The sequence below is a fragment of the Ascaphus truei genome, chromosome 1 (assembly GCF_040206685.1).
Source record: "Ascaphus truei isolate aAscTru1 chromosome 1, aAscTru1.hap1, whole genome shotgun sequence".
NCBI lineage: Eukaryota > Metazoa > Chordata > Amphibia > Anura > Ascaphidae > Ascaphus > Ascaphus truei.
The window spans coordinates 109,245,798-109,266,659 of NC_134483.1; the positions used below are offsets into that span (position 1 = coordinate 109,245,798).

The following is a 20,862-nucleotide window of genomic DNA, read 5'->3' on the forward strand; positions in this document are numbered from 1 at the left end:
GCCTAACACTGACTTGCATCTTGCACTCAATTGATTTATCCCACTTTATTGTTTTCATAACAAACACATGCAAATCAGTCAAAATGTATCAATCTAGGTTTCATGTTTTTTTTTTAATCAAAATTCTCCAAAAAGTGAAAGCGCACAATACACAGATTTTCCACGGCTAATTATTTTTCTGGGGGAGTTGTGGAATAGCCAACTGGTATCAGTTCACAAATCTATGCTCTGCATAGTATAAAAACTGTTTTTGGCTTAGTATAGTAATTTACAAGGGACTGTTCTCTGTACGAGTTCTCTATTTTTCTTCTCCCCAAACCCTCACTGCGGCCTCATTACATCTAACTGTGGCCATAAAAATTCTGCTGAGCTGAGATTTTAGCTTGTCCATCTGCATATCTTCATACAGTAAAACAGCCAAAGTAAACACACAGTCAAAAGAATAATATAGAGGAAGGTCAGTAGTCCTGTTCTTTTTAAAACCACTTTCAAGCTACCATTACATTTGTTTAATTTACAAATTTACAGTGAAAAATCAGATGTCATGTATGAGACACGTCTAGCAAAATGGATTACATAACAGTTATAGAAACGAGTGCATATAAGGATCGCCATGTAACAGCATGAACAGTGCTAAAGCTAACACACTGTAAGCCATCTGGGTTTGTGTATCATATCTTTTGAATTATACAGTTTTTTTATGCTTGTTCCTCTTCTATCACATCGAGTCTCCTGTTTGACTCACAGTAAACTGGAGTTGTGCCTTTTTGCATTTTGTATCTCGTTGACAGCTGCTGCTTTTCAAATTGTACATCTTTGATGGACTTGTTTCTGGCTTAGGCACTATATGCAGATTGAAAATATCTGTTAAAGTGACAAGTATTTCCGTCATTCATGATCACAGTCCCTTCAATGACTCGGCTGCATTAATTACATTCAAAGGATTTATGATAAGTTTTATCTGACAAATTGTGTCATTTGACAGAACCTCTAGAAGGATATCAATCTTGGCCTTATAAAACATGGGAGCAGAGCTGGATTGGCACATGGTTACCCACAGTAGGTACTGTACTTGTTTCTTTGACTTGTTTGTGTAGCAGGCCTACAACCCTGACAGGTCTTTTATCCTGTTCCAAGGCAAAGGAACGAGAAGGTTGGCGATTCATAGCTTAAGTTTTTAATGCTGCGTGCTTGAGGTTGTATTGATCAAAATAAACACCCTTTCCTTTTTTCCCCAACACCAATGTCTACCAGTTTAGGTTTAGGTTGGATAATTGTATTGTTAAAGATGTTATACCAACTGTCATCTTCTTGTAGTCTACTTTATTTGCACTGAGTCCTATTCCATGTAACTATGTACACGCATGACAATGTGATTACAATGAAATAACTATTATTCAGTATACAGTACTGTAACATTCACTTGGTCTTGACAATTCTAAGTGTCATCTGCAGTTTCTCTTATGAACTGTGGGGGCAAAGAGCGTTTGCGCTTGTTTGTCCTTAATTGGTATGTCGTTCTGTTGACATAATATAAATAACTCTGTACCTATTGTACCGGGCTGTGGAATATGTTGGTGATTTACAAATAAATGATAATATTAATACAATAAGAGGGGAATCTTTTAACTGTGCCTCCAGCATAGGTTTCCACAGTGATGACTGGAGGTAGGCTTTTATAGAGCTTTAAAAATATATATTTTTTAAATCTGGCAATAATAACAATATGGTTGAAACATGCAAGTGACACAAATAAACACTCCAAGCGTAATAACCAATTCAATTACAGACTAGCAAACACCAGAGTTCTTGGGAAAAAAGTACCCATCAGTGCACGTTTAAGCTCCAGTCCCACTTTGACTACCCTACCTCACTTGCCTTTACTTTGCCCGTTTTCCTGATCCAATACATTAATGTGACATAGTCCTGTAGAGTTTGATTTGGAAAAATACTGATGTAAAAACTATTACAGAGAGTCCTGTTATAATGTGTTTTTCATATAACTGCTTTAGAACGCAGTGCAAATCAATGTAACTTTAGACTATTTACTTCATTGGTTTCTGATTTCAATGTGAGATCCCGGTGAGCACGTGCTGAAAGCTACCTTGTATGTCATGAGGCTCCTACAGTGTCAGCACGCATGATGTTCAGGGTACGTCATGACGCCCTCAAAGGGTTAAGTCCCGTAGCTAAATCGGCAGTATTGTCTGTCAAAATCAACATATATGGAACAATGTAGTATCATGAACTTCTGATCCTCTGAAAGTGCTATAGAATATAACTAAAAATATATATTGAAAAATATCAAACTAATAACTGTAATACCAACGTTGTTTCTTCCTACCTGGTAGGTTGCATAAGAAATCCCACAGTCTCTCTTGATCCATGTATTTTTCCAGGACAGTGGTGAAAGATTTAGGAGAAAGCGTGCAGTAGGAGAACACTGTGAGGATCACTTCTGTTAAACTTGGGTCTGTGCAGTTGTTCTTTTCTGATATTAACATGTCATCCTCACTTTCCAACATCTCAGTGACTAAAAATTAAAAAACAAACACAATATCATCAAATACGTAATCCACATTTTTTTTATATTCTCATTTTTTATTGAGTTTTTACAACATAGGAATGGGTACAAAATAAAGAGAGAGGGACACAAATCACATTATCACATCTTTTTTTTATACATATACATCAAGTAGTAGTCACATGGTTCACATATATTAATACAAGTCTTAAATGACCTATATCTTGTTATACTAAACATTTTGAGGTGGGTTTCAATAGGTCTTCGATCCTTGATCACTGACTAAGCCTACGTATCCTGATTTCTAATCCACATTTTAATGACCGTTGCCGAAAACTATTAAGGCTATTTTTTTGTTACAATGCACTACCATTTTGATCTTCTCCCAAAGGACAACATCTAGAGCCATTAGAGTAACCATTTTGCCCGGTATGATGCTCAGGTGCTAGGCCGCTTCCTAAAATTATTTTCCTCAGATAGGCTCAGGGTCTAGAGCTCCAGTTCCTGCCCTACAAACAGTTTGGGATGTTTAAAAAAAATTATGGTAGGAAAAAAAAAAACATTTGTATAAAGTCTGAACTTTTGTGTCGATATATCTATATATATTATGCTATGGAGCGTGTTTGTTCATGTTTGTTCGTGTTCTCTCTATTTGTCAGGAAATAGCCCTGACATATTTTCCTAGATCTCCCTCTCTCCCTGTTCCTTTCTCTGTCCACTCTGCTGCTGTTTTCTGTCTGCTCTGTGGTTCCTCTGTCCTTATAGTTTCCTGTTTCCTGTTTCTCCCTTGCCTTTGTTTTCTGTCAGACTCCTTATGCCCATGCTTCTGCCTATGCTTTTGTTCCGTGTTGCAGTGCTGTACATTATTAAAGGTCCTTTCTGGTAATCTGGCTTGTCCATGTTTGTTCCCTGCTCCCTGGTCTCAGTCCTTGTTCACTAGTCTCAGTTTCTGCTCCCCTGTCCTGCTCCTGCCTACCTGTTGCCGAACCCGGCTTGTGACCCCGACCACGCTACCTGCCGCCTGCCTCCGACCTCTGCTTGTGACCTCGACCATGCTACCTACTGCCTGCCTCCGACCTCAGCCTGTAACCCTTGCCTCCCCTTCTGTTCCGGCCACCGAGGTCCTACCCGCTCCAGGAGTCTCTCCTTAACAGAAAACAAAGGCCATCTCTGGACCTCGCCGGAACAGATTCTCTGCCTTCCTGCTTCAGCAGACCCCTTCCGCTTGCGTTGGGTTGAAGGTACATTTTTTTTGGTGTTTGGAAACCCCAGTTTGGATCCTGAAGGTTTTTGTTGCCGCAAAGGGTTCTGCAGGGGGGGGGGGGGGGGGTTTGTGCCATTTTCTGAGAAGAATTAACTTAAAAACAAAAAAAATAAAAATAAACCTTCCCTGCAGTACCGGTTATCGCCATTTCAGACTCTCAGACTTCAATTCCCTGGACAAGGCTTGTCTTTCTCTGCATTTCTGGGTGGGCCACTGCAGATTTTCAGATTTGCAATTCTAAAAACAAATTTGCTTTTGATTTCTTTGCTTGGGTATTATACTGCTGGTTCTTAGGGTTCCCATTTAAAAAACAAGAGTACTCCCATTGTTTTGTTGCTATATGCCATGATTTCTCTGTAATCTGTGATCTTCCTATGCTTGGTTCTAAGGTTCCACATCTAACTGCAAGTTTCTCTGTCTTTAGTTTCTCGCACTCTGTGATATTCCTATGCCTGATTCTAAAGTTTCAGATGTAACTGCAAGTTTCTGTCTATGGTTTTCCCTGCAATTTGATATTTCTGTGACTGATGCTAAGGTCTCAAATCTAAGGCTGCGCCTATAGTGCCGTCGATGGCGACACGACGGGTGACGTCACCCGTCGCCACCGGCGAAAGTTATATTTCGCCTGGCGGCGGCATTGCGAGTTTCCGGCCATTTGATTGGTTCAAGATCCATCACGAGGCAACAGCCCTTGAAAAAATCAAATTTTGCCAGCTACCAGTTTTCGCGACAGCGACGTCGCTCCGTTACATTGTCGCCATCGCGCTTACTATAAGCGCACGCGGCGGCAATGCGTTTGTTTTCGGGCGACGTGGCAGGCACTATAAGCGCGGCCTAAAGGGTAGCTCTCCTATCTTTTGTCTCCCTGTTGTGCATACTATTTCTGTTGTTCATTCCAATGCTTCTGCTTTAAAAACACATTTCCTCTTTACTGGTTTCCTAGGAAGTTTGGTTTCCCCATATCTGAAGCTATGGCTCCCACTTTGAAAACAGTCTTGAGCAATAAATGTGAACACAGTACCACTGATTCTTCAGAGTTTCTCAAGCAAAGAGAATGAAAAAGAAGAATGGCTGTTCAATTATAACCAAGGTAAAGATGCCTTAACACAGGCACTTCAATCTGCATGCAATGAGATTGCTTGCCTCTATGGACGACTTGATAAAGAGCAAGAGGCCAAGGCTGCACTACAAAAGTGCCTGTCCACTGCAATTGCTAAATGCGTATAACAGGAGAAAGAAAAGCATCAGTTGTAGAGTGACATGGTGATCATGTCAAGTAAGCTGGAGAAGGCATATACTGATGCTGCCCAGGTCCAGAACACTGTTGATCAACTTAACACAGAGCTACGTTCAATAAGGGAGATTGTCGAGGGGTTTAATAATGGTTTTGAAACTTTTGAAACTAATTTGTGGCTGCAAGAGCTGACTTTTCTCAATACAGAAGCCATGCATGTTCACAGCTGACAGGAGAAGAAATCCTGGACTCCTTTTAACTTCTGAATTCTGAACATCCCTGCATATACCCATGGCAATTTTTATTCTTATAAATTGTGATTGAGCATTTGTCTGCTATTGTTTATTAAAGTAATTTACTTTTGTACAGTATTCTGCGATGGAACGTGCACTTCTTTTTTTGTTTGGACTGGAAGTCCAGCCTTCTGGGCTAGAGAACCTTAGGCAGTTTGTTCAGCACACCTTTAAACCTGCTTGATGAGCCAGGTGGAGACTGGCTAACTGACTCTGGCTGCAATTAACCAGCTCCTTGCTGGACTAATCAGCTACAGACAGGCTCTAGGTGTGCTGCCTTTTTAAACCGGGGAAAGGCCCTGTCACTATGTACATCATCTGGGAAGCTGCCCGAGACTCCGGAATACATGTTATATCACAGATATTTCATCTGAACGTTGAACTGTTACAGTGAATTTTCACGGACTGGTTATATATATATTATTAAAACATTACTTTATTACTAAAACATAAAAAAGTAGCGCTGAACCTATATATAGTGATGTAGTGTAAATTGGCTAACATGTGGTAGATGTATTAGAAAAGTGGAAAGTAAGTGTACAAAAGGTAGAACAACATAGCATATAATAACTACTAAATATAAAACCACACAGTACAATAGTGAATGAACATTAGTCCAAACCTGTCCCAATAGTGAAGGATGTGAAAAGATGGTGATACTGTAGGTGTTAGGAGTGTCCACAATCAGCAAGCTGGAAATGAATGGAAACACTTTGCAGCTTCAAAAAGTGATGAGGCTCATCACAAAGGAAAACCTGACCTGAAAAGAACAAGAAGCGCAGGCTCCATAGCATAACACCCCACACCTCTAGAATGCCCTTCCCCTCAGTACCCGACTAGCACCCTCTCTATCCACCTTTAAGACCCACCTTAAGACACACTTGCTTAAAGAAGCATACTGCTGCGGCCGAGTTTATTCGAGCATTTGCCCGTTCTCGGCCGCAGCAGTAACCTGGCGCGCGCCGGAGGGTGCCGGGCGCGCGCCAAAGCAGCGGAAGAGCGCCCTCCGATCGGGGCGCTCTCCCTACCGCTGCCGGGTCCGCCGGGTCCCCCGGAACCCCCTGCCGCCGTCCCGCGATCGCGGGACACTAGGGCTCCCTCGGGGAGCCCTGGACGTGCGTGCAGGGGGCGCTGACACCCGATGACGCGTGACCGCGCATCGGTGACGCGCGGCACGCTGAGGGAGTGGGGCTAGCAAGCCGGGGCATCCCCCGGCTTGCGGAACTAGCCCTGCTAGGATAAAGTGTGTCGGTAGTGTATGAATAGCACTGTGAATATTCTGAACACATGATACATAAAGCTCCCTACTACTGTCTCTGTACGTTCTCCCTACCTACCAATTAGACTGTAAGCTCCTCGGGGCAGGGACTCCTCTTCCTTAATGTTACGTTTATGTCTAAAGCCCTTATTCCCATGATCTGTTATTTATATTATCTGTTATTTATTTGATTACCACATGTATTACTACTGTGAAGCGCTATGTACATTAATAGCGCTATATAAATAAAGACATACAATACAATATTTAAAACCAGAGACAGAACATAAAACACAGACAGAACTCAGTTTTAGAACATCCAGTGAAACTCATACACGGTACAGTGCCTAAATATATATGTATAAATATCTATTAAGTAAAATGGTCTTTTAGTTTGACATTTTTGGCCAAAATTGTTGTAAGCCCCTGAGCCAACGGCACGGCAGACCACATTTCAGGGGTTTTAAATATATATTGCCATGCTCAGTAGCACTCATCTGTGACACTCATATGCTTATATATATGTTGTGGTTATTTTGGGGGTTCAATAGGAGCTTGTTAGGTGTCCAGTATGTTTTACAATTCTTGTTCAGCTAGTCTTGGCTGTTTGGAGGGTGGCAACCTCCTACCTAATTGAAGCTCACCCCCTCCCACATTTAAATGGTTAAGGGCTCACTCCATAGCATCTTCCACTCAGGGGAACTGGCTTGCTTGCAGTATGGTTGTGACAACTCTAATACAGAGTGCTTTTCCTGATAATGTACAGGTTAATAAAAGCTTCAATCAGACTTAGAACTTTGCAACTAATATTGACAGATTTACTATAAATCATTCTTCCTGTTATTACACAGGTTATTAAGAATTTATCTGTGACACTCATATGCTTATATATATGTTGTGGTTATTTTGGGGGTTCAATAGGAGCTTGTTAGGTGTCCAGTATGTTTTACAATACAATACAATAACTTGTAAATACAACAATTGAATAAAATTACAAATCTACCAGGTCTTGCACTCACAAGGATAGGGTTAAAAATTGCATGTCAGAGATGCATATATGCAGGAACTAGCTAGTGCGGTGCACTTAGAGGAACTGGAGGGTTCATAGCTGGACCGGTGTGGGGACCTCCAGAAAGTATGATTCAACTGTGCAGTGGTCCACTTGTTACATGCCACGGATATCTGTAACCGAACAGGCTGAGAAAATGTCTGATCGCTCTCAGTAGAATGACTTTGCATCAGCTACTAGAAACATCCATGCATCACTACATGTTTTCGTCATAAATGTGACTTTATCAAGGGGTATTTGATTGGTCGCCGGCAGGGGATTAAATATCCCAGTTTACTAAGCAACCCATAATGCTAGCGATGCAATAGGCCAATCAATTAAAGAAACATGTGTAACAGTGTTCCCCCCGCCTCCATCTGCCGTAGGCTACAAGAATATGGAGATGATCTCCCACGGTAGAACTTGTACCTCTCCCCCCCAGTTTGATCACACACCAGGCCGGAGGTATATTGCAAACAGGAACGGTTTATTACTACACACGTTGCAGTAACACAACAGCTACTCAGCAGTCTTCTGCTGGATACAGTCTCTTTAGATCAGCTCTCACAGGAGATGGTCCCTGGACCGTCACTACAGGCCAAGGGCACCCGCAGCCGTCCTAGCTCTTCCCTACCTCCCTAGCGGAGGCAGAGGTATTGGTTCACACTCACTCCTCCCCGTAGGGAAGAGCACATGGGTAGGCCCCAATCTCAGGCTCCCAGTCATGTGACCTGCCTTCCTCAAAGGGAAGAAACAAACTCCAAATTTGGGTGGTCCTGGCCTTAAGTACAGCCAGAAGGTGGGCACCCCGTTGTCCCAGCTACAACAGGATGTACCACCCCCTGCTGTCACTCAAGTGCAGTACTAAAGGTGAAGGGAAAAACCCCATACCAACGAATGGCAAGCCTATTAATACCAGGCTTTACTGCCAGCCCATTGAGTAGAAGAGTAGCCAGGGGGTACCCCGCTACACATGCAACACATAGATTTGATTATACTAAAAATAGGTGGAACACACATGATGAAAAGGATATTTCCTAGACAAATGAAGAAGAATGAAATGATGACAGTATAAATTGCATACATAAACATGTAAAATATGTGAACTACAGGAGGACAATATAAATAAAAAAGAGTCAGATGTATTTGAGGTCTATTAATATAAACAGAAAGGATGATTGAATGATTAATGGGATGGGGATGGCAAATGGAAAATGAGAGTTGATGAGCAGAAGACACAGGGTGAAGGAGCCTAAAGCAGAGAAGATGTACGGAGAGGCTAAACAAGAATGTTTGTGTCTATTTAGGCCTAACAGTGCAAGTCTTCCCATATTATAGATCCAAAAGGATTCACGAATACAGAGACTTGAACCTAATTTTTTTAATGTATTCTAATGTGAAAGGAATTTTTGTTCCTATAGCAACCATATACAAAGTCACATCCTCTTCCCCTTCTGAAACAGCATCACCTTTTTGAGCCCTGCCCTCTCTAGCAGTGAACCAATTGAATCTAGTGCCTGCCTGGTCACATGATCTTCCTCACAGAACTTTGGCTTTCAGTGCTGGATAAGATTACCCAAAATGCATTTAGTGAACCCCCAGCCGAATTTCAGCGATTGATTACAGGAGAACGGATCGATCAGCAACTTAGCTAATCACTTGTCAGTGTGTAGATTGTATTGATGCACATATTGAATGTAATTTAAAAAAAAATATATATATATATATTTTTTTTAACTGACAGCTTTACCTGCAGCTTTAAGCAGTCTAACCCCAATCTGAGGAAGAAAAAACCAGTAATGCATTCCAGTTGTGCAGTTTTCTGTGGGATCATCATTGCGAGTTTAGTTTCTATGTCTGCATTTTGAAGTTGGAAGCATCTTCACAGCATTATTGGCCCCCGGGCAAAGCAGTGCACTGGGCCCGGCCTACACAACCCCAGCCGTTAATTGCCTCCTGCGAATCCGTTACAATATTCTGCTTCCATAACATTGCAAGCAATAAAAACGGCAACATTTCTCTCGCGAATGCAGACATGCCAACTCTCCCCTACAAGTCGTAATTTTTCTCCTTCTAACGAGGAGATATGAATATTGGGGCGGGTGATCGGAAAATTAGTGTTAGATTCTGGTCTGTGCATTGATTAGGATGCTCGTGGGGCCCCCGGGCAACTGCCCAGCGTGCCCATGCGTTAAGACGGCACTGGGTAAAATGGTGATCTTTCTAAAGCGTCCATAGTACATATTACATATTACATAGTACATATTACATAGTACATATTAGTCAAAACACAAAAAGATTAAAAGTGCTGGTTGTTAAAGCCTGCTGCACTTTCACAAATGTCAGAGTTTTGAATGCAGATATCAGGAATATGGATGGGGACATCCAAATCATTGTTTTGTAAGGATTTCACCTTTAAACTTTAGCCTGCTGTACTATTTAAAAAAATGTTATATACATTTAGCATTTGTACACATTTGTCTGGCCATTAATGCCAACATAGATCAAATACTATGAGCAAAACTGTTCTCTTGTAAGGAGTATATCCATTTTTTAATGGCTATTTCTGTTCTACTAGTTTAAGTACACAATGCAATTTAAAAGTACATATCCCACTGCAGCTAAAGGACCTGGCCAGTCAATAGATTTATGCTTTCTGTCATTTGCTCCCTGTGATAATTAAAGCAGCTAGTAGAATTCAATACAGCAGAGCACTAGGATAGTAATGTGATCTTGATCAAACATTTGTCAGTCTTTGTAGAATATGACAGGTATCTGAATAGGTAAGTGAATGGAGTGTAGTTCTGAATATGAGGCAAGACAGAATGTGAAGCATGTTGTACTTCTGACAAATGTTAGACCACTTTGTAATGACATAACCAAATTACTTTATGTATAACAGGCTGGGGAGCTAATATGCTGTATTTAACTCTCCTATAAAAGAATGAAATAAATCCTATACTTAAATACTTCTTAGCCGAGTCATTCAGTTAAGGCAGTACAGGCAGGCTGAGTGAAAGAAACTGTACTCAATTACTGTATGCAAACTGCAAATATATCCATTGCAATTTCATATTAAAATAAAAAAAAATCTGCTATCACTGTTCTGGTATATCTAACAATAGTGTTGATAGGAGTCATGCAAATGTATTACATTTTGCCATTTCTCATTTTTCTCAAGGTTTTAACAGTCTAAAGCAGTCTCTGGAACATTAGAAGATAATGATGGAGGAGTTCACAGGAAGCTTAATGAGCTGTGCAGCCTCCGTTATCAGTACACACTCCTATGTGAAATAACTTTTGCCTGGAAAGGTATCGCTTACAGTATGTATCCTAAACAAGCGTTTTTAAGAAGCTGTACAGTAAATACTGCTCCTACTGTAGTTACTTTAAGCTGAAATCAGACGCAAAATTACAAAATGAGAAACATAGTAATTGTGTGAATACAGCTCAACCCCATAATAACGCGATCCGTTACAACGCAAATCCGCTTATAACACGATGCAAGCGTGGCTCCCAATTTTCGTATTTATGAATACTTTACAACACGATTATTGGTATCTTAAATAGTTTATTGTACAATGCATACAGTTGTACATTATTTCTAAAGCGATCCGCTTATAACGCGACGTGATGCTTTGGACCCCAAGCACAGGGGGTTGAGCATTTCCCCCAACTACTACTAGTCTGTTTGATCTATTCTTAAAACAGCAATCTCAAATATGTTTTGTTTGTTTGTTTTTTATATCTAATTTTACTTGAAAGGGGATAGCTCCTCCAAAGCAGGGACACCTCCGTCATCTGTAATGAGCAGAATTTCCGAGAACCTCTGGGTTCGTCTTTTATTGGCATCCCAGACAAATAAAATGGCTGGGTAAGGTTCCATATCTTCTGAAATGTGATTCGATCTATGATAGGACAGATCCTGCTCCAGGAGCTTTCTCCAAGTCATGTGATATAATGAAAAACAATGTCACGTTGTGTTGCCCATTTTCTCTCTGTATCTGGTTCGTTTACCCAATTGGAAGGCTTTTGTATGTAATGTCTTTATTTATATTGCATCATCCATGTACATAGTACTTCACAGCAGTAATACACGTGAAATAATATAACACTTAATGGGAATAAGCAAACAGTAACTTTAGGAACAGGAGTTTCTCCCCCGAAGAGCTTACAATCTAAGTGGTAAGTAGGGAGAACGTACAAAGAGAGTAGTGTTCTGGTAAGAGCACCTGCAAGGGGCCAAGGTCAATGCATATGAGATATATAGTATCAGCCACTGAGCTACCCAAATGCTTGGAAAACGAGGTGTGTTTTAAGATCTGTCTTAAAAGGTGGAGAGAGCGGACGCTAGTCGGATATTGAGGGGAAGGGCATTCCAGAGGCATGGGGCAGTGAGTGAGGAAGGGTTCAGGTGGGAGAAGGCACTAGATACAAAAGGAGTAGACAGAAGATATCCCTGAGCAGAATGGAAGAGTCAGGAAGGTGTATAGTGAGAAACTATGGCTGAGATGTAATGAGAGGTAGAAGAGTGTATAGCCTTAAAAGAGAGGAAGGAAATGTTGTGAGTAATACAGGATTTAATTGGAAGCCAGTAGAGGGATTTCAGCAGGAGAAACACTGAGACACATTTAGGAAAGAGTAAAGTGATACTAGCAGTAGCGTTTAGGATAGATTGTAGGGAAGACAGGTGAGAGGCAGGAATGTCGGACATTAGAATGTTACAATAATCGAGACGGGAAAGAATAAGGTCATTAAGAGATATAGCAGTAGAGTGACAGGTTTTAGCTAAATTGTGAACGTGGGAGGAGAATGTGAGGGAGGAGTCAAATGTGACACCTAGGCAGTGTGCTTGTCAGGGACGTAGCTATAGCCCGGGCAAATCCTGGAGGTAGGCGCTCTTAGGGGGCCTGGTTCCCCCTCACCCTGTTGGAAGCCCATCTCTTTCTTCCGATAGAGACAGGCGGGGGGAGATGGTATGCTGCGGCGGGCCCCCGGCATTAAACAGAGAATAAGACAGCAGAGGAATTAGCAGTTGATAGAGGCAGAGCAGGACGGCAGGGGAGGAACGTGCTCTAGCAGCAAACACCGGAAGTAAGAAAGACTTCCGGGTCAGACCTCTAGAGCTCTGCCTCTGTAACAATGATGATGATGAGGGGGAGAGATGAGGAGTGATGATGAGAGAGAGGATCAGGGAGAGGACAGGGGAGGGAGAAAAAAAATTGCAGTCAGTCTTAATATTAATGGGGCCCTGGATTTTTTTGATCAATGGCCCTTGCATGTCTAGCTACAGTATGCAACTTTAAGAATAGCTTAAATGCTCCAATTTGGGCTTCATTTATTTATTATTTTATTACTGGTTGCTTTCATAAATATACAGAACGAAAATCACAGCTCAAACCAAATATTTATGCTTTCATAAATCCTATACTCTAAAGTGAGACTCATTTGTTAGTAAAATAGACCATGTAGGATTTTTTTTTAAATATATCTTAGGAAATTTGTTTTCTGATAAGAGCTGCACAGCTTTGTCTGGTCATGGTCTCCCAATAATCAACAATGAAAGAGCAGATCCTAAAAAAAATAATGCAGTTTGAGATCTCAAATGTTTACACAGTTTAACAGATCTTGTTAGGAGATCAACTAGCTAGGGTTCAAGTCAACAAGAGTTAATGTACAAGCATAGTATTCTACTTAAAGAACATTCTGGCAACTGTGGGGCAAACTACAAAATATTATTATTATTATTCTTACATTGTGTTGAAATTGTACTTAGAATTCTAAAAGCGGATTATAGCACTGCTTGGGGTAGGATAACGCCTATTAAGGAAAAAATGTAAGAAGAGCTTCCAATGTAAGAAAAACATTTATGGTAACTCCTTTAAGTCTGTATGTGGAGCTCTGCTTAACCCTTTCAAGAAAAAAAAAGATTAAAAGATAACCACCCAGAATCCAGTCAAATCTCTTTCCATTTATAAATTGCCTTTGCATGTTATCCCTTGCTTACAAGTGTAATTCTATTGATAAACACTGGTTTCAAAAATTAAGTGGTGTTAGCCACGTGGTTGTCTCCTAGATAAGCCAATGGGGCACCATCTTTTCCATGTTTTCAAGCACTCTTCCACCAATAATTTAAAGGCTAAAAAGAAGGAGCAACTTGCAGCCAGGAGTCAAGAGGTAAGACAATTCATTTTTGGGTGCAAATCCTGGACTTGGGGATGATTGTCAGCTTCCACCTGGCAATCACTGACAACTTTGTAGCACTACACAACTCCTGCCTATTGGTACAGTATCTGGGGGCGGCAGGACAGTGGCAACAGCACAGTCGGGCTTGATAATTTATTTATTGGGCCTTGCCCGAGATCAGGCCCAGCCCTAGCTACACACTGCTACTAAATCTGAATGTATTTGCACACGTTTAAGGTAGTGAAAACCATTTTCCTTAAGCATAGCTAAGTAATGTGTTCTGTGTCCGTACTGGATAATAAAGCCGCCATAAACTCAGAGGAATTGTCATAATCATTTGGTTACATGTGTAAATAATTTAGGTTATATAAAGACGGTTTACTGTACAGATACATTTGAAGACGTTAATTAATCAGTCAGTGCAATATCAAATGGCACCATGGGTTTTGAATGTCATGGACGCTAATGGGAAGAGAAATTTAAATAAGTAGTGCCATTCACAAAAAGGAGAATATACTCTCACTGTTTAATAAAATATTGTTGACAAGAATTATTTTATGATCATTTAATGCCTGAAATGATGCCTTTTTTTTTTTTTACGTACTAAAGATACATATAGAAACAAATTCCCTTCCGGACACACACACATAACAGATACGATCAAATCGGTTCCCTGTTTATATAACATTTCTGTTTGAAAAATGAAACACCAGCAAATTTGTATAAAATAGTATTATCATAGCAAACTGTGCGTCGCAGAGATGGCTCTGCTGTCTAATACACCTGCGTAACATAAGGGCAAATGTGATAGGAACACGTTGAAATCTGACAATGATGACTCGGCCTTCCATTCTTCCAAGTTAAATAAAATAAACGCACACTGTAACTGGCTAAAAGCGAAGCACTCTAGATAAAGGTACTATACAGAAACAGAATTATGTTAGTATTTACTACTCCAAAAGGCCACAAACTTAAATTGTTTACAATGTCAATAACAGGAATGTGTGATATAGTGTTACTTTTCACTTTCAGTGTACATGGTTATTTTACAATTGCTTAAACAACAACAAACAAAAAATTGTCCAAATACAGCAAAGATATGATTGTTTGCTCTATAACATTCTTTTTTTTGTATTGGTACTTACCGGTTAAATGCTGTTTTTGTTCAACAGGACTACATGCTGTTGATAACTATGGATTAGTAATAGATTACTTCAAATCATGTAAAAAGTATTCCTTCAGTTGATGTTACATGTTGATAAAGAATTACATAACATTTTCCCTCTTTAATATTGGTCCTGCCAAAAGGATGACTACAGACCATTGGATGTTTGCAGGTTATAATATAGTATATTTTACCGAACATAAAATAAGTTAAGATATTTTTTTAAAAAGTACCCATAATGATGGATCCAACATGCCAATTACAAGATCCAAGAGCCAACCAGTTAATTCAGGATCAGGAAGACTCCAGGCACACCAACTAATAAGTCTAATAACATATTTAAAGGTGTAATGTAAATCCATAAACATTTTGAAAAGATGGCTCTAAGGAGCTAATGTATATAGTATTAAAATAAAAATAAAAAATGCTTTATATTGCAGGAAGCTGTAATACCTTGTCTAATATACCGGCCGAATATAGCAAAGCCAAAATGAAAAAACACAAAAAAACAAATCCCACCACGTCAATAGTGAGAGTGGTTAAACCATGGTAAACCAAGCAATCTGCCACATGTTACAGTATCCAGAAGTGACGGGCCCTATATAAGGACTGCACCCTTCCTAAACCCTTCATTCGACGGCAGAGAGAGGACGTGAGAGGAAGCACATCCAATATCAAAATTGAAGAAATGTGTCAAAATGTTCTTCTTTTTCCACTGAGGATTATTCTACAAGCAAGAGAGGATTAATCATCAAGGGACAGGGATGTGTTCAGTTTTCTGTAGGCCGTCAGACCTGGATTAGGCCTTATGTGAAGCCTCTGGTTTAATTTTTGCTGTTTGTTTTTCCATGTTTTTTTTTTTCTTTGTGCCTTTTCGGGGGGGATGAGAGGGGACTTTTTTATGTTTGGGCATTGGCCCTTTGGATTACCAAATTAGATTTGTTCCAGGGGGTCATTGACTCTGAAGACCTTGGGGTACCTCAATGTGGATGGGTTAAGTGATCATGTTTAACCATTAACCTATTCATTGCCAATTAGGTTATCGAGGCTCTTCTTTAGAGCCTATTTAGCCTCACTGACACTCGAGGGGTTAATGATCACTGGTTATGTATTGCCATGTATATTTATTCATGTTTTGTAGGTTAAACTTTTGTTTGTGCTTGATACATGTACGACAGTCCTATTGCTCATCTTTAGCTAATAGGGTTGTAAGTCATTCTTTTAGACGGGGTTATTAGGCCTGTTAGGGTGGGGTGGTGAGTAATGGGGTTAGGTGTTCCAGGATGGGAGGTTAGGCCCTGTGTATGCAATAGTGGTTAATAAAACATTGCATGGCAATAGACTTTATGGCATGCAATGTCCAGATAATTAGGATGACTTGAGGTATCAGGATTATCAACCCTTTAGTTACTATAGCGGATATGAGGGTCTGTATGATCCTGACCACTATGGTTACTAGGGGGTTAATCAATCATGTCTTTCATTGTTAATTATGTCAGGTATATATTACAATTCAACATACACCTACCACCTTCAATTGTAAAAACAAGAAAAAAGTTCAAGCCCTTCAGCACTTTTATTGCCATTCTTCTCGTGCAAAAAACTGCACTGTAATAAGCTTGTGCAAAAAAATAATGTACTACAAAATATCACTAAGAAATGTGGTCAACATAAAAGATGTAAGCCATTTTACTGTAAATAAAGAAACATTGTGATGGATCAATGAGTTATTCATAAGAAAAATGACAGTGTTCAGTGCTTTTGAAACTCCATTGGTGGTCTCCTCATGTTCTCACACTTGTTTGTCCATTAAAAGCTAGAACAGTCTAAGACAAACTTACACTTCTCCAGAAAGAGTGCAGCTCCTAATCATTTTCAACTAATGTAAATAAATAGATAGGAGTAATTAGAACGACACCTTTAGAAGAACAACATGAACAAGAAATGGCTTATTTTACATAAGCATCACAGATTGTGCATGTAATGTCTGAATTATGAATGTAATGTCTGAATGTATGAATTATTATGTCCCTTGCTGCAGTGGAAGTGCTGTGTGCTGGGTGATAATGGTGAAAGGCGGGGTTGCAGACCTGTCTAAGACATGCAAATGAGCATACAGTAATATTTCCATTTGATATAAATATATATATATCACTTGAGAGCATATTCACATGTCTTAGACAGGTCTGCAACCCTGTCTTTCAACCATTATCACCTAGCATACAGTGCTCCCGCTGCCGCAAGTGATACATTTTGACATGCAAATTAGCACACGTGTCACCTTTTGCCTGAAATCCATTTACATGGAACCCAGATAAGCAAATGCTCTGCCGGAAGAAGAGATTAGTGTATCTCGAAAGCTCGCACAAATAAAAATATTTTGTTAGCCACAGAACGGTATCGTCTATTTGTTTTTGATTAAGCTCGGCTAACACGGTACAGATACACATATATATATATATATATATATATATATATATATATATATATTCAGAAACAGGGCATGCACAAAACAAAATAAAAAATAAAGGTAAATGGAGGGTGTATACTGGTCCAAATAGATACAGATAAAAGGGACAGGCACTCCAATATGTAAAAAAGTGAAAATGTATTGACTCAATGGTGTGTGTGTGTGTGTGTGTGCGTGTGTGTGTGCGTGTGTGTGTGTGTGCGTGTGCGTGTGTATATATATATATATAAAATAAAATGAAGAAAGGTTTCAGTCCTCCACTGTCCTAAAATATATATTATATATTCCCTGTGTTACCATTAATTGGTTTATGTTTCTCCAAAAAATGTTGGAACAACAGAACATTTACACAGATGTGGTTGCCCAAGAAGTTATGCCAACACATAAATCCATATACCAGATATATGAAAATTACCAGCATAGTCAAAAGTTTCAAACATTTCACCTATCAACATCTATAAATGGAATGGGCCGCGTTTCCCAACAAAACAACAACATACAGAATGAAGTTTCAAAGTAGAACTGTACCCAAAAATATCTATACAGCAAATAGTAATTACAGGAAATATTCCAACGATTGACGTGCTATAGAACATCACGTGTAAGGACAAACAAAATGCAATGAAACAGTATGTTACAGTAGGTCAGTAATACAAAAAGTACTCCAGCATATAAATATCCAAGAGAATAAAGGAGACCTTACCAGAATGTTTGGAAAAAAGCTAACAGCTTAGCAATGAGACTTCACGTTTCGGAGCAAAAGAGCCCTTTGTCAAGAGTCCGTAATTGCTGTATACAGTGCATATTTTTTTTAATACATTTCTACTTTCAAACTTAATTCTCTCTTGCTTTGTCCATTCCATTTATATTTATTTATAAAATGTTTTACTAGGAAGTAAAACATTGAGAGCTACCTCTTGTTTTCAAGTATGTCCTGGGCACAGAGCTACGATGGCAAATAATACATGGTTACAAATACATACAGTAGTTACATAAGTGAACAGGGTATACATTATATACAAGACATTGCATTTATAGATACTGTATTGGATGTGGGGAGTGAGAATTACCCAATAGACCAGGGGTGGGCGATTCCAGTCCTCAAGGGCCACTTTAGGATATCATTACTTCAGCACAGGTGGCTCAATCAGTGACTCAGTCGAAAACTGTGCCACCTATGCTGAAGCAGGGATATCCTGAAAACCTGACCTGTTGGTGGCCCTTGAGGACTGGAGTTGCCCACCCCTGCACTAAAGCGTGACCCTTTCGTTTATGTGCTTATATTTTTTTTTCATTATATTACTCTATACCTAGAATTACTTACTGGAGATCATGCGAATTGATACATCTGTGATTACCGACATTTCGCCTGCTGTTCTGTATGACACGTAGAGATTTGCATGTACTGTACCGTATCACAGAAATGATTTCAGAAAAAGAAAAGCTGAACAAATACTTACTTGAGCAACTCAGCAGAGTTTCCGCAACGAGACAATCCTGATGCAGCAGCGTTTCCAAAAGCAAGTTCCAATTACAGCATGGTTGGGATAAGAGCAGTTTCAGTTGACCCCGGACTGCCATTTCTCCTGCTGATGGAGTCCTTTCAAAACGCAAGATAAAGACAGAATAATGTAGTTAATTTATCTATGAAATGAATAGCCTTAAAGTGCAGATGTAATGCTAACTCATTTAAATGTCAATTCCTCCCAGATTACTCAGAAAATGCTTTCATGCTTGCTTACTTTAAAACTGCTCAGGGAAGGAATTACATTTAATCTCAAGTAGCTAAAAGCAAATTAACATTTGGTAGGCTGCCAGATGTATAACTGACACAAAGTAACTTCACTTATCTATTTCGTGGAACCATGTATGTTCTTGTTGTAGGAGGTAAAAATTGATACTTTTTGTGCATGAATAAATCTGAGGGTACCAAGTTTTACCTTGGTATCACAATACTCAGCAGGTTGTGGTAAACGAATTTACGCCCTTAGCTGCCGTACGGAATAGTAGCACATTGCAAATAATTCTGGCAGCCAAGGGGTTAACATAGTTACATCTAATGATTTATACTCAAAGAAATGTTGGATAAAGAAAGCATTTGTTGTAAGGAGAAGAATAGTCCACCACCCAAAATGTCTGTATTCACCACAGTATATTAATAATAAGTATGTCAATGTACTTCCAGAAACTCCCCCACCTCCCGCCCCTCCCCCCCCCAAAAAAAACAAAACTGCTTTACCATAGAAATAAAAAAAGAAAATACATACTGTATAGGGACATTACTTGATTTAACACGTGGTCAAAGAGCAGTGACGTGTCAAATGAAGCAATCTGATTGGTTGATTTAACACATGATCACTAAATACGTTATACAGTAAGAGTCGTCAGCGGTGAGTGGATCATGAGGATGGGACATTCGTTTATGAAGAAAGAAGACAAACAAGACATTTTCTGATTCTTAGTTACTTTATTGAGAAAGCAACTGAGGATCAATGGCTTCTATCATGTTATTTGAAGATAATATCACGTTATGGCAATGGCAATGAGGTCAAGTATGCCCATTATTTTTGCATATACTTAAGTTAGTGGATACGGCGTTAAACTCAGTGGAAATACCGTCCTTTCCCTCTTTTAGGCAACGTCACGCTTATTTATTTAAAGGAGCTTAGTGAATCGAGGTCTAGATGTTTGAAGGGCATTAAAGACAGGTGTACTGTAATATTCGAAAGGTTTGTAGACTGATTTGTGGGCTGCTGTTCTTTAAGAATCATCATCATCCTCATCATCAGCAGCATTGGAAGTGCATTATCATACTCACAATTACTATATTCATTATCAAACTCACTCTCAGGAGTAAGGAAGATTGGACCTGAAGTGCTGCTTTGAAGATTGTTTTTGTTGTTGTTGTTGTTAAAAGATATCCTTCCATTTCTTTAATGGGCAAAGCCTCTTGCTGATTTCTTTTAAAAATTCTACAAGAGATTTATACTTCCCATGGCCTGATTACCCATTGAGCACTTCTTTAGAAATAAAAGCAGCAGGGTATGGGCTTCACCGTAGGGAGTTAGTTCCTGGTCATTTGACAACTATGCCTCAAAGGGTCATATAATATTAGGTTGCTTCCCAGGGTTTATGTACTGTACTGTTTTCATACACATTTCCTATGCACTTAAAGGAGCAATCCAATCAATATTCTACATGTGTTGTTTTTTTTAAATAAATCCGTTCTGTAGTATTAGTAATTATTATCTATCTTTTTTTATTTTAAAATGCAATCCTTAATGCTATTTTGAATTAGTTTTACTATACTGAGCCTTTTTTTTTTTATTTCTATAGGTTTTTGCCACCTCCCCAGCAGTGCAAGATTTTTGCAACACTTTCCTATTTGTGATAGTTTGTTTCCAATATTCCCAACAGTTT

At 39.5% G+C, this 20,862-nt stretch overlaps 1 protein-coding gene across 6 annotated transcripts in view; it reads right to left on the reverse strand.

Moving 5' to 3' along the window:
• KIAA0825 (KIAA0825 ortholog) overlaps nucleotides 1–20,862 on the reverse strand; it is a 440,138-nt gene that overhangs the window by 217,961 nt on the left and 201,315 nt on the right. For all 6 annotated transcript variants that reach the window (XR_012800113.1, XM_075593181.1, XM_075593165.1 and 3 more), the window contains 2 exons: nucleotides 18,903–19,042; nucleotides 2,345–2,533 (listed from right to left, as the gene is read on the reverse strand). Coding sequence is in view for 5 of the 6 variants with exons in the window: in XM_075593181.1 (XP_075449296.1) it covers nucleotides 2,345–2,533; nucleotides 18,903–19,042 (329 nt within the window). In the remaining variant the exon portion in view is untranslated. The remainder of the gene's footprint in view (nucleotides 1–2,344; nucleotides 2,534–18,902; nucleotides 19,043–20,862) is intronic.